Raw genomic sequence first — 20,395 nt, 5'->3', positions numbered from 1 at the left:
TTATACCGTATATCTCCGTCCATAACTATGTGATTAGAAATCAGTATCCACATTCCTACACAACCTGGATGCTACTTTAGTGCTATTTCCAGTCTAGAATTTAATGGTTTGGATTTGAGCCAGTGGGAGAAAAGCAATATAAGCAAAAATGGCTGTCAGTCAGTCAGTTAACACTAGCCCACTAGCCATGTTGATTCAGTTTAAGAATTCTTGCATTTCCCTGGCATTCATACTAGTGCCATTCTAAATTTTTTTTTGCAATGCCTTCTGGGTGCCTATCCCACAGTTCCTGGAACAGCTCCTTGTATCATATCATAGAATCATACAACTGGAAGGGACCTCAAGAGGTCATCTAGTCCAGTCCCCTGCACTCAAGGCAGGACTAAGTATTATCTAGACCATCCCTGACAGGTGTTTGTCCAACCTGCTCTTAAAAATCTCCAATGATGGAGATTCCACAACCTCCCTAGGCAATTTGTTCCAGTGCTTAATCACCCTGATGGTTAGGAAGTTTTTCCTGATGTCCAACCTAAACCACCCTTGCTGCAATTTAAGCCCATTGCTTCTTGTCCTATCCTCAGAGGTTAAGAAGACATTTTTTCTCCCTCCTTGTAACAACCTTTTATGTACTCGAAAACTGTTATCATGTCCCCTCTCAGTCTTCTCTTCTCCAGACTGAACAAACCCAATTTTTTCTATCTTCCCTCATAGGTCATGTTTTCTAGACCTTTTATCATTTTTGTTGCTCTTCTCTGGACTTTCTCCAATTTGTCCACATCTTTCCTTAAATGTGGCGCCCAGAACTGGGCACAATACTCTAGTTGAGGTCTAATCAGAACAGAGTGGAATGGAAGAAATTACTACTTCTTTGAGAGGTGTCCCTGTGGGTGCTCCACTGTAGGTGTCGGTGCGCCCCTGCACCGTTGTTCAGAGATTTTTACAGCAGTACCTGTATTGGCCGCACATGCGCGGAGCCTGCCTCACATGCCAATCTTGTCTTAATAGTGCGCATGCGCGGCTGAACTCCTCAGTTCCTTCTCTACCATCCCCAGCTGGAGTTGGACCTACAGCAGACTCATTAAAACTTTTTCTCTTACCCATTCTACATCTTTTTTCTCCTTAGTTTAGCTCTCTAGTTACTAGATAAGTTCATCCCTTAAAAAAAATAAAAATAAAAAAAAAATCATTCCCACTTGTTCCTCTCAGGCTCCAGCCTACGCTAATATGCCTGGCTCCCCAGGATTTAAGCGGTGCACTATGTGCAGGAACGCCATCCCTATCTTGGGGTACGTCCATACTTACGGCCGGGTCGACAGGTAGCGTTCGACTTCTCGGAGTTCGAACTATCACGTCTAATCTAGACGCGATAGTTCAAACTCCGAATGCGCTCCCGTCGACTTCGGAACTCCACCACCGCGAACGGCAGTGGCGGAGTCGACGGGGGAGCCGCGGACTTCGATCCCGCGGCGTCTGGACAGGTAAGAAGTTCGAACTAAGGTAGTTCGACTTCAGCTACGCTATTCGCGTAGCTGAAGTCGCGTACCTTAGTTCGACCCCCCACCCTAGTGTAGACCAGGCCTTGGATGGTCACTCCCAGTGTATAAAATGCCTGAGGGAGTCCCACATTCCTCAAAAATGTGCCCATTGTTCCAAATTAAAATCCAGGGCACATAAAGACAGAGAACTCCGACTGAAAATGATTCCTATGCAGAAGTCACTTGGACCTGCTTCTGACCTAGGTACGGGCTCCTCAGTGAACCGCAGCCCTCCCGCCTCCAAAAAGGACAAAAAAAGAAAACACATGCTTCCCTCACCCAGAAGGGAAACATTGCAAGCAAAAAGGTTGCTGAGCAGGTCTATTTCTTCTATGGAGACCTTCCCCCAGCTCAGCACCTTTGTTGCACCAGGTCCCCTGGCATCACACTAATCCCACCTGTGGCTGTGGCAACAGTGCAAGCACTATCCGGCCCTGCAATGGACACAGTGCCAGCACAGATGACCTTGCCAGAACAGATGCGGGCTGCGCTTACCTCCCTGGCACCTGTGACCTCAGCGCATGCATTGAGCGCTACGTTGCAGAGACTGTCGGTGCCAAACAACCCTCCAGCGCCGCAGGCAATCCTAACAGAGGGTTTATCTCACACAGGCTCTCCGGCACCGCAGTTCATTCATTCACCGGACCTACAGGTGTCACCTAACCTACAGTCACCTCTACATGACACCTATTTTTCTCCAGACATTTGCATGCGGTCCCGACAGCTGTCACCGTCTGTATCTCACTTTTCTAGTGATGAGGAAGCCATAGTGCAGGGAGACTTTTCACCATACCAGTTCTCCCAGTTACAGACCCAAATCAGCACTGGTCACAGAAAATCTAGGTCTTCGTTCATCAAAGATCTCCCTCCCTGGTATACAAACCCGTGGATGGCACCACCTATGCCCTTCCCCGGTCAGTGGTAATGCTGGGGTTCATGGGCACCGTATAAGAGATTCCACTATGATCACCAAGATGCCAAAAATAGGGGCAATGCCACCTCGTCACCACCAGTGCATACGGTTACGAATGAGACACAACAACAAGCTGTTACTCCATAGTTGGATGAACATGCTACACATGCTTCCTAACCCTTGTGGAGCCCATATCCACACAAGATGAGGCTATACTGCCTCCCCCACTAGCACTGTTGGATGATTTCTTAAAATTTCAAGACCTGTTCAAAAGAGTTGCCAACGAGTTGAGGATTAATCTGGAGGAAGTTTCTGAAAACCAACATGAGTTGACTGACATCCTGCAACCTTCCTCCACATCCAAGATTGCCTTACCTATAAATTGAGCCATTATGGATCCTGCCAAAACCATATGGCAGACACCAGCTACTAGCCCACCTATCTGTAAGCGAGCTGACCGGAAATATTTTATACCTTCCAAAGGCTCTGAGTTCCTTTTTACTCACCCAGCGCCAAACTCATTGGTAGTAGAGGCAGCTAACCAAAAGAACAAACACCATTTTCCCAGGTCTACTCCAACTGATAAAGACAGTAAAAGGCTGGACCTGCTTGGTTGTAAAGTGTATGCTTCGTTCACATTACAATTCCGGATATCTAATTATGTGGCTGTTCTGGCAAAATATGACCACAAAAATTATGAGAAATGCATGGACTTTATTGATGATATTCCAGAGGGCAAAGAAAAACAACAACAAAAAACCCCATCAGTTTAAAGCCATAGTCTCTGAGGGACAAACCATCTCCCGTACCGCACTACAAGCTGCGCTTGATGTTGCTAATACAGCTGCGAGGTCCACTGCTACAGCAGTCATGATGTGTCAAGCTTCATGGCTTTCATCATCATCTTTTCCTTGCGAGGTTCAGCATACCATCAAAGATCTCCCTTTTGATGGTGAAAAACTATTTGCCAGTAACACCAATGATGTGCTACACTCCATGAGGGACTCGAGAGTGACATTACGGTCTCTCAGTATCCAAACCCCTGCAAATAGGACGAGACAATATAGATACCAAGTTTATCAACATCCATACTACCCAACATATACTCAACAAAGTCATAGACCATATGAACAGCAGCGTCAGTGACCAAGATATCAACATCACCCTACCAATTCATCAGCTACATGTCATTTCTCTCCCACTAATAAGCACATTTGAAGATGTGATTGAGGGGTATAGAAAACATCATCCCTACTTCAGTGCCCATTCCCTTCCTATTTTTGCCCCCCACCTGTCCCCCCACCCTGTCCCTTTTCAGGGACCCCTCTCATGAACAACTGCTTCACCAAGAAATGGATCACCTCCAATTAGGAGCAGTAGAACCAGTGCCTGACCAACACAGAGGAAAAGACTTCTACTCCCATTACTTTTTAACACAACAGAAAACTGGGGGATGGTGACCCATTCTCAACCTCAGATGCCTCAATAAATTTGTTAAATAAAATAAAAAAACAAAACAAAACGGGGACTCTTGCAAACATAATTCCAGCACTGGAGCAGGGAGATTGGTTTTCAGTGATCGACCTGCCGGATGTTTATACTCCTGTGACCATACATCCTGCCCAAAGATGTTTTATTCGCTTCGTTCTGGGTTCACAACACTACCAGTACAGGGTCCAATGTTTTGGCCTCTCGACTGTGCCTCTTGTCTTTTCCACACTCCTCACAGTCGTAACAGCTCATCTCAGAAGGCAGGGAATCATAATTTTTACTTACCTCGACAACTGCCTTTTCAATGCCAGGACCCTCTAAGAAGCCATTCAGTCCACACAACAGACAGTCCAATGTTTCCATGCTCTTGTCTGCGAATGAGCAAAGAAAATCTACACTCACTCCCACCCAACAACTGGAGTTCATAGAAGCACTTTTCGACTCATGCAAAGTAATAGCATATCTCCCACTCCACCTTTTTAACACCATCAACCTTTTCGTTCCCAAGCTGTGCAACAGCTCACAAGTGGCTGCACGAGCTTGCCTACAACTCTGAGGCCACATGACCTCTTGCACTTTTGTAGTGAGGAATGCTTGCCTCATCATGAGGTGTTTCCAAAGCTGGATGTCCACTGTCTACAGACCGAATGTCCATGGTCTGAACAAACTTTTATACATACCTCCCAGAGTCAAGGACTCCCTCCACTGGTGGACATTGTCTCACAACCTTTGCTCTGGGGTCCCCTTTCTACAGGTTGTCCCATCGGTTGTCATAACTACAGATGCATCCCTTATGGGACATGGAGTACACATGCCCCAATACACTACCCAGGGGCTTTTGTCTCCTGCCGAGACGTCCCTTCACATCAGTGTCTAGAACTCTGAGTGATACGCAATGCCTGCCTCCAATCTCTCAGGGATCCTATTACTCAGTTTCTTAACTAATTAATTTCCTTAAGTCTATATATGACAAGTCATTGATTTTGTTATGTTCCCCTATATATGCTGTTCTTCTCTATTCCCAGGCACAGACAAAGTGTACTCCTTTAGATAAACAAAAATATTTTAGTATGGTCTACGACAGCACACTGGTTGGTACCTTTCTCTAAGATTAACTCTAATCAACCCCATTACTTTCTAGATTTTAATAGGGGTAAAATTATATTGGTGAGGTGTTTCAGGTTCTACAAACATGAAATAATAATTTTGATCTAGTTAACCACGAGTTAGGAATAGATGCACAAAACCCCACCTTCAGCAGGCTAGTAGTCAAGTATTATCATATGAATGTTTGCACAGGGAAAGACTGGAATTCAAAGTGGAAACAAAATTGTTTAAAAATATTTAATCTTTGCTCACCAAGATCTCTCTGTCCATGCTGCTTTAATGAGTTTATGGTGTGCAAACAACCAGTGATGAGCTGCCAAAATCTTAGGAACCGGTTCCCTACTGGGTCTTCGGCGGCACGGCTCCAGCGGCTGAAGGACCCACCACCGAAGACCCGGTAGGGAACCGCCCAGTGAGTACACCCCCCACCCACATCCTGCCCCCCCTCAGAAACCACAACCCATAACCCCCCCTGCTCTGCTCCTTGTCCCCTGACCACTCCTTCCCAAGACCCCCAACCCTAACTCCCCCCCAGGACCCCACCCCCTGCCAAACTTGCCCCACTCCCTGTCCCCTGACTGCCCCGACTCCATCCACCACCATCCCAACAGACCCCAGGAACTCCCACGTGGCGCCTACCCAACCCCCCCTTCCCCATCCCCGTCTGCCCCCCCAGAACCTCTGCCCGATCCAACCCCTCCTCCCCCGCCCCAGTCCCGGCCCTGGACCTGGCCTCTTACCCCTGCCGGGGTCGGGGCCAGGGTCGGAGCCGCAGCCGCGGGGCCCGACTCCCTGGGCCGACACCGGGACCGGCGCCGGAGCTGCGGGGCCCGACTCCCCGGGCCGGGCCGACACCGGGACCGCAGCCGCAGCCGCAGCCGTGCGGCCCGACTCCGTGGCCCGGGCCGGCACCGGAGCCGCAGCTGCGGTGCCCGAGCTGGGCCGGGTCCGAGCCGCGCAGGCGGGACCAGCCCGAGCCGGGGGTGCTTGGCTGGGACCGGGCTGGGGCGCTCGGCCAGGGCCAGGAGGAGCCGTCACGCCCTCTCCCCCACACGCCCGGCTTACCTGCCTGCTCCTTTTTTCAGGCTTCCCGCGAACATTTGATTCGCGGGAAGCAGGGGAAGGGGAGGAGAAGGAGGGCGGAGCGTTCAGTGGAGAGGGGGAGGTGAGCTGGGGCCGGGGCCGGGCAGACAGCTGCCCGAACCTTTGTTAAATTTAAAAGTTTTTAGAATCGGTTGTCCTGGAACAACCGGTTCTAAAAAGGCTTCTAAATTTAACAACCGGTTCGCGCGAACCACTGCGAACCGGCTGGAGCTCACCACTGCAAACAACCAAGCTGTCTTCCACAATGGGAAAATGTTGGAGCAGCACATTCCATCTTTGGCTTGGCTGGATATAGTACAGCATAAGATAGCCCCAGTACCTGGAGCCTTTGCTTCGCACCAGAGAGGCCCTTTTTGTTTTCTTCTCTCCCCCCTGCGAAAGCTCGGGCAGTAACTGGGAGAAAAGCTAGCTTCAGAGTCTTTAAATGTAATTTTCATACAATCCTGGGAATTATCACCTCAACAACTTTCTTCAGTGATGACTTTACACACAGAGGTAAGACTGATATAAAATGGTGCATTTAGGAAATATATCAGTCTCAAGGAGACCTATTAGTCATTTCTTTGAAAACTATTTTTTAAATTCTCCTGTCATCCAACTGTTGCTGAACAACTAGCTTCTAGTTCAATTAACAATCTTTGTTTCAAACTGCATTTTTTGGAGTAGATTCTATTTCACTAAGTACAATTGTACTCATCTGTATCTGTCTCCAAATTTTTTTGATTTATAATTCAGGCAGTAGCTTTCCTTTAAATGTAAAGAATTACTTAAAATATACAATTTTATAGTTGATGGTTATAAACAATAAACTGTATATTCCATGGTTAAAGTCTGTATATTTATCTTGGTATTTTGATTACAAAACACATAAAATTTGGTCCCATTAGAATCTCTTAATAATAAAAAGAAATACAGATAGAATACTTTAGATTGATATTAAACGTGTAAAAGTCCCACTTTGAGCTAGCAAAAACTAAAAGTAATAGTTCATGACTTGAATTCCAATGAAGAACTGTATTTCACAATTGTCACCGTCCCACTACTTGGATGCGGCAGGTAAACAAACCGGCCCGGCCCGCCAGTGGCTTTCCCTGAACAAGCAGCGAACTGGCTTTGAGAACCACTGGCTTAATAGGTCCTTTTCTTTTCTAATGTCTATGATTCTAAGGGAAAAAAATGAACACATAGAAGAACTGATGGATGTTTTATATATGATTTTGTCATTTTCTAACAGCATTTTCAACGCCTATGTTCAAATAGAGGCTTTGCATAATATTATGGAGATCAACAGCACTTTGTTCCTGTTGTTTGCTCTCTGAAACATCTACCAGAAAACCCTCTGTTTTTTAAAGTATTTTCAGTTATTTTTTGTCTTTGTTACTGACTTATTTAAAGACTGAAAATGTTTGTCCAGTCCAATATGTAAAATAAAGCATGAGAAAGCTGTGAATATGATTAAACATATTTCAGGCTTGTTATAACACAAACCACTTAAACTTTGCTGTTGTGGTTACAATGATGTTATCAGATGTCTTCATGTGTGTATTGCCTTCTAGGCAGTTCACAGTTAACTAGGTAAACATTTGTATCTGTGAGATTGCATATACATACTCATGTCATCAAGCTATCCAAAGAATAAATTCCTTTTTGTATACAAGCATGCAATAAACTGCATTTATTTCCCTCCTTTGACCACCTTATTTGAACTCTGCCCACTAATCCATTTCTGCTGGCACAACATTTAATATTTCAAACCTTTGAGAAGCTGTCCAACAGTGTCTACTGCTATTTACTTAAAAAATCCAACAAAAATTTTACGCTTGCAGTAGTCAGTCCTTGACCAGGGATAGTCTTAAAGTCTGGTGTCTTATTGCTTCCTAATGCTAGAAATATATGCTATGCTGTACTGCTGGAATTTGTGAAAGATATAGTATTGTTATCTAGCTCAGCTGGATTGTGGCATAACAGCCTTTAAAATTATAACACTGTAATGCCCTCAGGTAGAGGTCTTTAACAAATAATCTGATACACCTGTCATGCTGAGATCTGTACATGGAAACTCAGGCAGCCTGTTGTTGCAGGCAGGGGTAAATTCAAAATAGAGCCAGGACATGAAAAATGACCAAAAAACAAAATGCCTAAAATAACTTTTCTTCTTCGAGTGCTTACTCAAGCCTGTTCTATTGTAGGTGTGAGTGCTCACCACATGCATTGGTGCCGGAAGTTTTTCCTTTGGTGGTATCCATAGGGGACCAGTTCTGGTGCCTTCTGGAGTGGCACGCGTATGCACCAGTATAAAGGGCACTGCTGGCTCCCCTCTCCCTCAGTTCCTTGTTACTACCAGTGACAGTGCTGGAACGTCTCCTTGCCTCAGAATACTTTTCTATCTCAACTGTGTCTAGTAGCAAATTTGTTGTATATAGTTGTTAAAATTTGCATAGTTAATAGTTCCCTTGGTGTTAAGTTAGAATTAGTTAGTTCTTCTTCGAGTGCTTGCTCATGTCCATTCCATATTAGGTATGTGTGCTTGCCACATGCACCAGTGCTGGAAGTTTTTCCCTCAGCAGTATCCGGAAGGAACTGAGGGAGGGGACAGCCGGCAGCACCCTTATACGGGTACATACGCGCACCACTCTAGAGGGCATCAGAGTCGGTCCCCTATGGATACCACTGAGGGAAAAACTTCTGGCACTGGTGCATGTGGTGAACACACACACCTACAATGGAATGGACATGAGCAACACATCTCGAAGAACAACAGTTCTCTTCCCCCTCGAGAAATTGCTTCTGCTGGTCCCCGCTCTTGGGGGAAAAGTCCAATAAGCCCTAGACTTATTTAGAAAACAGTGATCATTGAGGTCATGCGTATTCCATCTTACAGATACAAATGATTAATTTGAAGTTATTTAAGGGATTGGAACCCCTGGCTCCCTCTGTTGCTCCTATTGTTCCAGACAGCAGGTCTTGGAATCTTTGCTCTATTTAGCTACTTTTCAGGATAATTTGTTCCTGCTCTTATTTTTCTTTTCTTTTTATTTGTATTAGTTATAGTACTATATAAATATTTTTAAAATATAGTTTAGCATTAGTTTAGTTTTTAAGGTACTTAGCTTTGGGTCATTGTATAGTTCTAAGCCAGTTATTGTACAGGCTGTTTCAGGACTCCAATTCCTCCTTGGTCTGATCTTTGGTCCAGCTTGAAGCTGATCTTCTTCATGGCATGCCTGGGTAAAAAATTCTGGATTAAACAGGATATATCATTTGGAAAGAAAGGCCTGTTTGTACTTTTGTTGAAGTCAGTAGTAAGTGTTGCCAATGCCTTTAGTGGAAGCGGGCCCCAAATGTCCAGAACAGACCCACATTTTAGACAATTTTAATTCCTCAGAGAAGGGCACTCTCCAGCATGATATTCAGTTTGTACCAGCTTTTACCCTTTGGTGCTGCGTGGACTTTCAAATATAAGAGAGGGTCAGAAGTAGGAATTCCTTGGTTTGAGGCTCTTTTGATTCAGTGTTAATTCCATATGTATTATAGTTTTGGGGAAGTGAAATGGCACAAACTAATTTAAGTTAGTCAAGTCCAGAGAAAACTGAGAGGGACCTAACCAAGGTAGCTGAATGTGCAACATAGTATCAAATGCAGTTCAATGTTGATAAATGCAAAGTAATGCACATTGGAGGGAAACATTTAAACTATTCATATACTGTACAGGATTCTCAATCGTATCAGGAGAGGAAAGGGTTTGGACATCAATATGGACAGCTAAATTGAGCTTGGCTCAATCAATGTACAGTTGTGACAGAAAACAACCCAAACTGTTGCAATCCATAAGGAATGGGATGGAGAATAATTTGGGTAATATTATGATGCCATTATCTAAATCAAACATGCTGCCTCAACTAGAATAGAGCATATGGTACTGCTCACCCTATTTCAAAAGGGATATTACAGAATTAGAGGGCATTTAGAGAAGGGTGACTAAAGTGAACAGGGACGTGTGAAAAGTGAAATTGAAAAGACTGGGATTGTTTATCTTAAAAAGGAGAAAATAAAAGGGGACAAGATAAAATAATGACTGTCTAGAGAAGGTAGATTGTGAGCTTCTATTCTCCCTGTCTCAACTCAAGAACAAATGGACATTACTAAGGTGGCAATTTCAAAACTGATGAAAGGAAATACTTTTTCACAAAAAGCTAGCAAGATTAAAAAAGAGATTAGACATATGTGAATATCAAGAATACTCAGAGTTATAGTGAATGCTCACCTAAATTTTTAAGATATAGTAAACCTCATGCTTATGTTTTTAAACTAATCTAGCAATTAGGGACTGGGAGGTTTCTTGTGCTTTCATCTGAGGTTCCTGGTGCTGGCCAATTGGAGACAAAATACTAGATTAGATGGGAATTCCTATGTTCCTATGAAATAATGGGGTTTAACCATCATATGTAAACAGTATTTTTATTTTAATCAGTTTTTTAAACTTTGGAGAACAAGATGCTATGGTAATGGGCACCATACATAAATAAGATATCTAATTTTCTAACTTAACTTTGTTTAGGCAAGTTCCATTTGATTTCAAAAATAGGAAGAGTGGAAAAAAGTGTAGAGGCTCACTGTGGAGCTGTACTTGCAGGAAGATGGAATTATGAAGGAACAGCGTTGGTTACAGGTAAGAGTTTTTCCTTAAAGAATTAAAGATGGAAAATAAAATAATAAAAAGTCCCATAATTTAAAGATATGAGGTTAATATGCTAAATAGCTTCAAAAGAAGGGAATGGTACACCACTTATGTATTAGGGGCACGGCTTGTGTACAGGGCCACTTAGTGCGTGTCAAGCCAGGGCATAAATCTACAGCACACTAGCCTGCCACGCAGTAAGTGGCTGTGTGGACCCTGCTGCCAGGCACAAAAAGTGCCATAGATAGTGCACTTTGATTTACTCCTATTTTTGTGGTGGCGGGGTCCACACATCCACTTAGCGTGCGGGAGGCTGGTGCATCGTAGATTCACACCCCAGCTTGCTACCTACTGAATCGCCTTATGGACAAGCACTTAAGTTATTAAACAATTCAGTTTATGGAATACAAGTAATTACTCCCTCTGAAGGATAAATCTGGTTGAATTTGTATAGAGGCAACTTTGAGTTGAATCCTTGACATTTATTTAGAAGCTGCAGATTGAAATTTCATAAACTTAATTGCAGTTACACCAAATTTGGATAGATAAAATTGATTCTATGAGTCTACAAACAAGAGACCCAGCATTAAATGCATAAGAAAAAGAGCAGTAATTCAAGAATAGGGACACTACATTGTTGATTTTAATGAATTTAACAGAATCAATTAATGAATTTAAAAATAAGAACAGTGATTTACAGTGAAGGTAATGTTTTTATGGTTAATAGATAGTTATGCAGTGATAACTCATCAATACCAGTTTAAAAGAATTAATTCTGATAGTATTTTTTTTATGCATAAGCCAATCAGAAGTAATTATTGAAAATGTAAAATGTTAATTTTCAAATGTTTAAATGTCATTTTTTTGTACTTTTATACTTTTTTGGTTAATTATTTTTTACTTATGAAATTAGATAAATAGCACTATCATTGGCTAGCTTACATTCTAGGTAGTTACTATGTTGTATATTAAACATTTAATGTGTGGGCACGCACATGCACACATTAGTGACCACTGTAGTAAAGATTGCCTAAGTGTTTCCACTTTAAACCCATCTTGAGTTGCTCAGCTTTTTGAGACTTTTCACTTTTTGGGACTGGCGTTTTTCAGATCTTGGACTCCACTCACATTGAATCTCTCTGTTTTTAGAAACGTAAGTGTAGCGGTGCCTGCTCCCGGTCCCTCCACAAACTCAGAGACCACTCCAAAGTACATGCACTAGTGCTCTTTTATTATTCGTGCCTATCCCCACCACCTACTATTTACATATCTTATAGACCAACACCATGGGAGACCACTAGCTTCTCCTGCCAGCAGGGATCTAGAGCTCCTTGCTCCTCCCTTTCCTGTCTCTCCCCCTCTGCTTCCTCCCAGCCAGCTTTATATAGCAGGCTGTCCACTCAGGCCCACAGATGCATCCCCTCAGGTGATTAGGGTGTGGCCTCCCCAGCCAGTCCTAACTAATCCTCCTTTTAAGCGGAGCTGGGTAACAGGGGCCTGGCTTGGATCTCCTAGCCAGCACCCTGTTACAGTAAGCAAAAAGTTTGGCTGTTTTTGAGTAGAAAGTTACAATAAATAAAAATCCCCCCTCTTGCCCCCCAAAATCCCTCCAGTGCTCAAACAAAAAGGAAGCAGAAGAAGAATGTTCTTGTAACTGTTTTTGAATGGTTCAAAAGCCAAATCTGTTGTAAGTGGAAAAGTGAAATTTGGCAGATGAATAGTCCTCGTGGAGTAGAAGTGACTCTGTGTTCTGGTGATAATTTATTTTCAACTATCTGAGTTAGAAGACTTTGCAACTAGAACTGTGCTGTACATTTTTAATGATGATAGCACTTTAAAGTAACACTTGGCATGAATGTAGGCTGCAGTGTGTTTATACAAACTTTGCTGCATAGTGGATATGCATATTGTGAAGGTGCACATTGAATGAGGAAATACTCCAAAAGGCTCAGACTCCCTACTTTAGGATTTTTGGGAATGTGCAATTTAATTATGGAAATCAAGCTTTTAGAGTTGAGAGTTCCTACAAACTTTATCCTCAAATTTCACCATCCACCAAGTATAAATCACCAGTTTAACCTCGAAGGCCTGATACTACTCTCTTTTGATCTACAGCAACTTAAGGATATCAGGTGTGGTTTACTGAACTGTAAACAAATTAGCAGTACTAGTAATGATGAATAGGGGACGTGTAGCTAGGGGAGAGTTGGGTAATTATGAGCTCTCCCTTCTTAGAAAGCATTGTCAGACAAGATAACCACAGGACTCTGGGTGGAAGAGAAGCTGCGATGACAGCAGCAGAAAAGCAGTTTAAATATGTTTTCCATAAGACACATTCTTTCTAATTAGCAAATAAATAAATGAATAAATAAGTAGAACTAACCCTAAGTGTATCTAAATTTTAAAATGTCATATATTTTAATTTTTTTGAATTTTGAAAGAAACATGATGACTTTCTGTTGTTTACAGTTGGTGAAGATGGACAAATAAAAATCTGGTCTAAAAGTGGAATGCTAAGATCCACTTTAGCACAGCAAGGTAAGTTAATTTATTTCTAAAGCTTGGTTTTAAATGTTTAATTTCAGCTATATATAATATATTCTAGTGTCTTCCCCTAAATCTGGTGGTAGTTGCTTAGATCAGGATATTAGGGCTTGACTCAACTTCCATTAAAATCAAAGGGAATTTTTCTGTTGGCTTCACCGGAAGTTAGATCAGGTATTCTTTCAGAGGCAAGCCTTCTTTAAAAGCCTTATCGCATCTGAAAACTGTAGGCACCATTTTGAATCTTGAAACTAAATTCACAGAAATGTTTCATACTTCCATAGAGTTTAAGGCCAGAAACCACAATTTGATCATCTAGTCTGACCACCTGCATATCGCAGACCTTTAACTTTCACCCAGTTACCCCTATATTGAGCTCAATAACTTGGGTTAGACTAAAGCATTTCAGTCTTTGGGATCTTTAAATTGTTTTGAACCACAGGCAGAAAACAGGTGACAGTGCCCAGGACCCCTCCAATGGCAGGGAACTGATTAGATGTGAGAATGATTTGGGTGAGATGGTATCAGCAGGCAGTCAGTGCTCCATGTTGCAAAGAAAAGTTAAAAATCCCCAGGGTCCCTGCTTGCTCCAATTCCAAATGGCTCTTGACATGTCCAATATGATGTTCAGATCAATGGCCACTGCACTGGCTATGCAGAGATTCTACTAGTTCAGGCTTCAGGGATCCCATGTGAGGCCAGGTCACTATAAAAGAACTGCCCTTTGAGGGTAACAAACTCTTTAACAGAAGCACCAACAATGTCTTGCATACTTTAAAAGATTTGTGGGTTGCACTGAAATCTCTGGGCCTGTGTGTCCTGGCTCCCAAGAGGAAATTCCCGAGACAACAGTTACAACATTATAGGTGTAGGCACTAGACTCAACACTATCCACAACAGCATGTCTTGAAGCTCCTAAGAAAGAGACAGCATTTCCAGTGCAGATGAGCCTCAGCTTCCTCCTTGATTGCCTCTCCATCCTGGACTCTGGGGCAATGCCAATTTTGAAACACAAGTTATGAGTCTTAGGCCTGGTCTACACTATGCGTTTAAACCGAATTTAGCAGCGTTAAACCGATTTAACCCTGCACCCATCCACACAATGAGGCCCTTTATATCGATATAAAGGGCTGTTTAAACTGATTTCTGTACTCCTCCCTGACGAGAGGAGTAGCGCTGAAATCAGTATTGCCATGTCAGATTAGGGTTAGTGAAATCGACGGTATTGGCCTCCAGGCGGTATCCCACAGTGCACCACTGTGACCGCTCTGGAAAGCAATCTGAACTCGGATGCACTGGCCAGGTAGACAGGAAAAGCCCCGCGAACTTTTGAATTTCATTTCCTGTTTGCCCAGAGTGGAGCTCTGATCAGCACGGGTGGCGATGCAGTCCCAAATCCAAAAAGAGCTCCAGCATGGACCGTATAAGAGATACTGGATCTGATCGCTGTATGGGGAGACAAATCTGTTCTATCAGAGCTTCGTTACAGAAGACGAAATGACAAAGCATTTGAAAAAATCTCTGGGCTATGATAGACAGAGGCCACAGCAGGGACTCAGCACAGTGCTGCGTGAGAAGCGTAACGGAAAGCCAAAGAATCAAATGGACGCTCATGGAGGGAGGGAGGGGGACTGAGGACTCCAGCTATCCCACAGTCCCCGCAGTCTCCGGAAAGCATTTGCATTCTTGGCTGGGCTCCAAATGCCTAAGGGGTCAAAAACATTTTCCCGGGTGTTTCAGGGTGTATGTCGTCAATTTACACCCTTCCCCCCACCGAAAGAAAAGAGAAAAAAATCGTTTCTCGCCTTTTTTCAATGTCACCCTATGTCTACTGCATGCTGTTGGTAGACGGGGTGCTGCAGCGCTAAACCACAGCATCCTCTCCCCTCCCCTCCCCGGTGGCAGACGGTACAGTACAAAAGGACTGATAGCCGTCCTCGTCATCATCCTGTGAGTGCTCCTGGCTGCCCTCGGTGAGGTCGGCCGGGGGCGCCTGGGTAAAAATAGGAATGACTCCTGGTCATTCCCAGCAGGTGGTACAGAATGGCTGGTAACCATCCTCATCATAGCAACTGGGGGCTGAGTTCCATCAGCCCCCCCTTTCATGTCTAAAGAAAAGATTCTGTACTGCCTGGACTATCATAGCAGCTAGAGGCTTCCTCCCCCTCATTTTATCTCACTAAAAAGTCAGTGTTTCTTATTCCTGCATTCTTTATTACTTCATCACACAAATGGGACACTGCCACGGTAGCCCAGGAGGGTTGGGGGAGGAGGGAAGCAACAGGTGGGGTTGTTGCAGGTGCACCCCTTAGAATGGCATGCAGCTCATCATTTCTGTGGGATCTTTGGGGCTCTGACATGGAGCAGCTGTGCTCTCTGGTTCTCTAGTACACTTGCCCCATATTCTAGGCAGGACTGACTCTATTTTTAGACAAAACATAGGAAGGGAATGACCCGGGGAGTCATTCCCATTTTTGCCTATGCGCCCCCAGCCGACCTCAGCAAGGCCAGCCAGGAGCACCCATGATAGCAGCAGACGGTACAGAACGACTGATTTACAATGGCATGGCAGACGGTGCAATATGACTGGTAACCATCTCTGCTACCTTGCAAAGGCAAATGAATGCTGCTGTGTAGCAGTGCAGTACCGCGTCTGTCAGCAGCATCCAGTACACATACAGTGACAGTGACAAAAGGCAAAACAGGCTCCATGATTGCCATGCTATGGCGTCTGCCACGGCTGTCCAGGGAAAAAGGGCACGAAATGATTGTCTGCTGTTGCTTTCCCGGAGGAAGGATTGAGTGACGATATTTACCCAGAATCACCCGCGACACTGTTTTTGCATTGGGATCTCAACCCAGAATTCCAGTGGGCAGGGGAGACCGCGGGAACTATGGGATAGCTACGGGATAGCTACCCACAGTGCAACGCTCCGAAAATCGACGCTAGCCTCGGTACATGGACACACACCGCCGAATTAATGTGCTTAGTGTGGCCGCATGCACTCGACTTTATACAATCTGTTTTACAAAACCGGTTTATGTAAAATTGGAATAATTGTGACCATTTCTCAGGGTGCCCTGGACTGAAAGTCACTTTGTTACTCCCCTTCCTCCAGTGTGAGGGAATCTTTTTTGTGGTAGCTGGATGCCAGCTCCCCGACATGGTCAGCCCTTCAGCCATTCAAGCACTCACCTCAGAAGTCTGCCTGCCCCTACTTTCCCTTGCTGGTTAACTATAGGTGCACCCAGGTCCTGAGCCACTCTGAAAGTGCCCCCTCTTAAGTGTCCAGCTCCTATCACTGGGCACTCACAGTAGTTAACAGGTTCACTACTCCCAAGAGAATAGTGTGTGTATACACACACTCTCTCTCTCTTTTCCCTCCGTCCAAAGGAATAGTGCATGCACGCACACACTCTCTCTTCCCCCCTCAAGGGAATAGTGTACAAACACACATGCACATTCCAGCTTGTTTGATTCAACTGTCTGTTCCAATATAACACAGCACTGTAATCTATTTGTAGTAAAAACAAATATAAGTTTATTAACAAAAGTAAAGATTTAAGAGATAGTGAGCTGAGGGTAATAAGAACAATAGGTCACAAATAAAACAAAAGTATAACATGCTTCTACTAGACTAACACTTAAGTTTAACAGGCTTACGTTGTCTAAAGTAATTTGTCACTTAAGCTCTTTCTTGCAGCATTTAAACTGCAGTTGGTTGAGATCCTGTTTTCACTGCCTGGTTATCCCCTCAAGTGCAGAATAAATGAGGGGTCTTTGTGCCATCCTCTTATTCCCTAAAGTCTACTGTTTTTGTCCCCCAGACTCAGGATGACTCCCTGTGCTTTTCCTCCTGAAGTGTTGGGTCCACCCTGTCCCACCTGTTTCTCCTATTAACTTTCACATGTAAATGAGGCCTATTTTGTGTTTGTGTTTACAATGCTTGATCTACATATGAATTGAGGCGGGTGATTCCATGTCCCTTTGGTAAAAGCAGCTTGCCAACCCTGCCTGTTGACACAGTTTAAAACATTTTTGGAAAGTACATATGACTCCTTACACATTGACCTTACATACATCTTCCAATGCTTATGATGACCAGTATGATATGAGCTTTCATTTGATACCTCAAACCAGGGGTCCCCAATGTCGTGCCTGCAGGCGCCATGGCGCCCACCGGGGTGTCTAAGTGTACCCGCGTACTGGCCGGCGGACGAGCATCCGCCAAAATGCTGCCGACAAGCTGTGTCATCCAGAGGCGTTGCCACCGAAATACCGCCGCATTACCGAAATACCGAAAATCGGCGGCATTTTGGCGGCGACGCCTCTGGATGACGCAGCTTGTCGGCGGCATTTTGGCGGCGACACCTACTGACGTTGCCGCTTGTCGGCAGAATTTCGGCGGATGCTCGTCCACCACCACGGTCCTCCATGGCTCGTTGTCTGGCGCCCTCTAGACAAAAGAGGTTGGGGACCACTGCCTCAGACCTATTTTATAGGTAAATACTATGAAAGTAATGTGTTATGTGTAGTGAGTTTTTCAGGCCTAATAAGTGTTGCTGACACAGAAAGTGACCTCTTTGGAAGTTGGCACCAGTTGGCCTCTGTTTCACACCTGCCCCTGATGTTGATCTCCATCAATAGATTTCTTACTACAATAGACTAAATCAATCAATTATGGTCTCACCTCAGCACTCAGATGAGGACTTGCCACGTGACTTCACTTATGCCTTCTTCATGGGTCGTTGAGATCTATATATCTGCCAAAAAGACCCACCATGCACCACTGGTTACAAACCTTACGGTGTTCTCTCCTCCTTAAACTGATGGTTTTATCCAACCCAGGTATATAAAGGAATGTCCTTCTTACTGGCACAGCCAGCCAAGATACTGGCCATGGACTCTTCCATTCAAGGTTTGGGGGAACTCATATAGCATGGCTGAAGATTCTGGGGAGATGGTTGTCTCAGGAGATCACCCTCCACATAAATGTCTTGGAACTCAAGGCTATCAGATTCTTATACAAGGCCTTCCCACCCCTACTCAAAGGCCTGATGATTCATGTCCTCATGAACAATAGACGGTGGTGCACTCCATCAACTGGCAAAAGTACTAAATCCTCCCCTCTTGAGACTTTGGGACTAGTACTTTGAACATCACATTACATCAGTGGGTCCGCAACTCCGGAGCCTCTAGAACACACTGGCAGACTGCGTTAGTAGAGGCCTGGGAACCACAAGTTGTCCCTCGAGACCGGAAGACATCCAGAAGGACTTCAGAGATAGTGGTTTCCACAGGTGGACCTGTTTGCAAGGATTCTTACTGCCAAATGTATTGCTCCAAAGGAAGTGCGATCTAAGGCTTCATATCAGATTATTTTCGGTTCCCATGGACCTCTAGCTTTTCCTTGTATCCCCAAAATACCCACAACTTTGAGGAAACTAAGAGAAGATGCTAGTTGTGGTATTGTTCTGCCACTAGTCAAGATGGGTTGATTTAAATAAAAAGTGATATAATCACCAATTTTATTCATGATTTAAATCAGGTGAAACCTTTATTTAAATCATAGATTTTAATCACCTTTTGCATTTGTACTTTTTAGTTATTTTCCTAAAGATAAGTTGATGCTTATTGGCTCATAACTATTAAAATAGTTGTTTTGCAGCTAAATATAATCATTGCACTAAATTTGGTCCTTCTTTTTACTAACCAGGAGGTCACTCTATATCCATACGCATTTATTTAAACAATTATATAGCTTAACTTTTTACTAGATGATGATTAAATTTTTGCTTGCAATTTGTGTCAAGCTATATTTGGATGGAAATTCAAATTCAATTAAAAATGTACAAAAACATCATTGTATTATGTTTTTATTGAGTAAAGTTATCTTAAATGTGCTTGATACATAAGAAAAACATTATCAAAATGTTTTACTTTTAAAACTAAGGACATATCTGTGGTTAGTGGGTTTGTTATAGAAGTGGATGGGTGAGATTGTGTGGCCTGCATTGTGCAGGAGGTCAGACTAGATGATCATAATGGTCCCTTCTGACCTTAAAGTCTATTAGTCTATGAGTCTAGCAAATGTAACTGATGTTTCTGGTCACCATATCCTTCAAGGTTTTAGACATAGACAACTCGTGTGGGGTCACAATCTGAAGGGGAGGACACATCTCAGCAGGTGCCTGAGATAGATTAAGAGAGCCAGCCATGCTCTCTTAATCTATCTCAGGCAGCTACTGTGCTGTACAGAGCAGCGACCCAGAGCGGCCAGTGTGAGCAGTGGCTGCTCCTGCTCCCCACCCAGGCCCAGTGCGAGGAAGAGGGGCCGAGCATGCTGGGCCCCAGGTGCAGCAGGAGAAGGGAGCCTCTCCCCCTCTAACCTGGCAGGCCAAGCAGAAATCTGGGGGAATGACACTTGACTCCCATATTCCCTGCCCCTCCCCATGTGTCACCTACAGTTTTAGACTACTAGATCTCATACTCTCACTCCTTGTTTTTACTCCTAGATTTTTAGTGGAAAATAAGCTTTCCTGCTTTTTAGCACTAGATTGGTTTCTTAACTTTGAATGAACTAGTCACTGAAGTGATCTAGTTGAATAGATTGCAAAAAAACATATTCTCTGTGGACCTACAGAAAGGCTACTGCTGTCAAAAGCTGTAGAAACTCGGTGTAAGGTTGAGATCTACTAGTCTAAAACCTTGCAGGACATGGTGACCAGCAACAACCAGTTCAATTCACTAACTCCAGATAATACATCCTTAGTTTTAAACTCAAAACATTTTGATAATGTTTAGCACTTCAACCAATTCTGATTCCAGGTCTTTAGCCAGAGACTTCCATCAGTTCAGTGGTTTGACTTTCTGGAAAATTTGGCAGGAAACGTGTACTGCTACATATTATTTTGTGTATTTAATTTAGATTATTTTAATAGATTATAATAAATTTAGGCCTCAACATAGATTTTCAATTTCAAATGTAATTTTAAATTAGTTTATTTGTAACACAAACTAAC

General features: G+C 43.7%; 1 protein-coding gene across 5 annotated transcripts in view; it reads left to right on the top strand.

Moving 5' to 3' along the window:
• Positions 1-20,395, top strand: part of IFT80 (intraflagellar transport 80) — a 159,578-nt gene that overhangs the window by 27,736 nt on the left and 111,447 nt on the right. For all 5 annotated transcript variants that reach the window (XM_045029617.1, XM_045029612.1, XM_045029613.1 and 2 more), the window contains exons 4-5: positions 10,709-10,819; positions 13,298-13,366. In XM_045029617.1, the coding sequence (XP_044885552.1) occupies positions 10,709-10,819; positions 13,298-13,366 (180 nt within the window). The remainder of the gene's footprint in view (positions 1-10,708; positions 10,820-13,297; positions 13,367-20,395) is intronic.

The sequence above is a fragment of the Mauremys mutica genome, chromosome 9 (genome assembly GCF_020497125.1).
Source record: "Mauremys mutica isolate MM-2020 ecotype Southern chromosome 9, ASM2049712v1, whole genome shotgun sequence".
Taxonomy (NCBI): domain Eukaryota; kingdom Metazoa; phylum Chordata; order Testudines; family Geoemydidae; genus Mauremys; species Mauremys mutica.
Note: the sequence above shows the minus strand (reverse complement) of the source record. Positions and strands in the feature narration are given on the sequence as shown.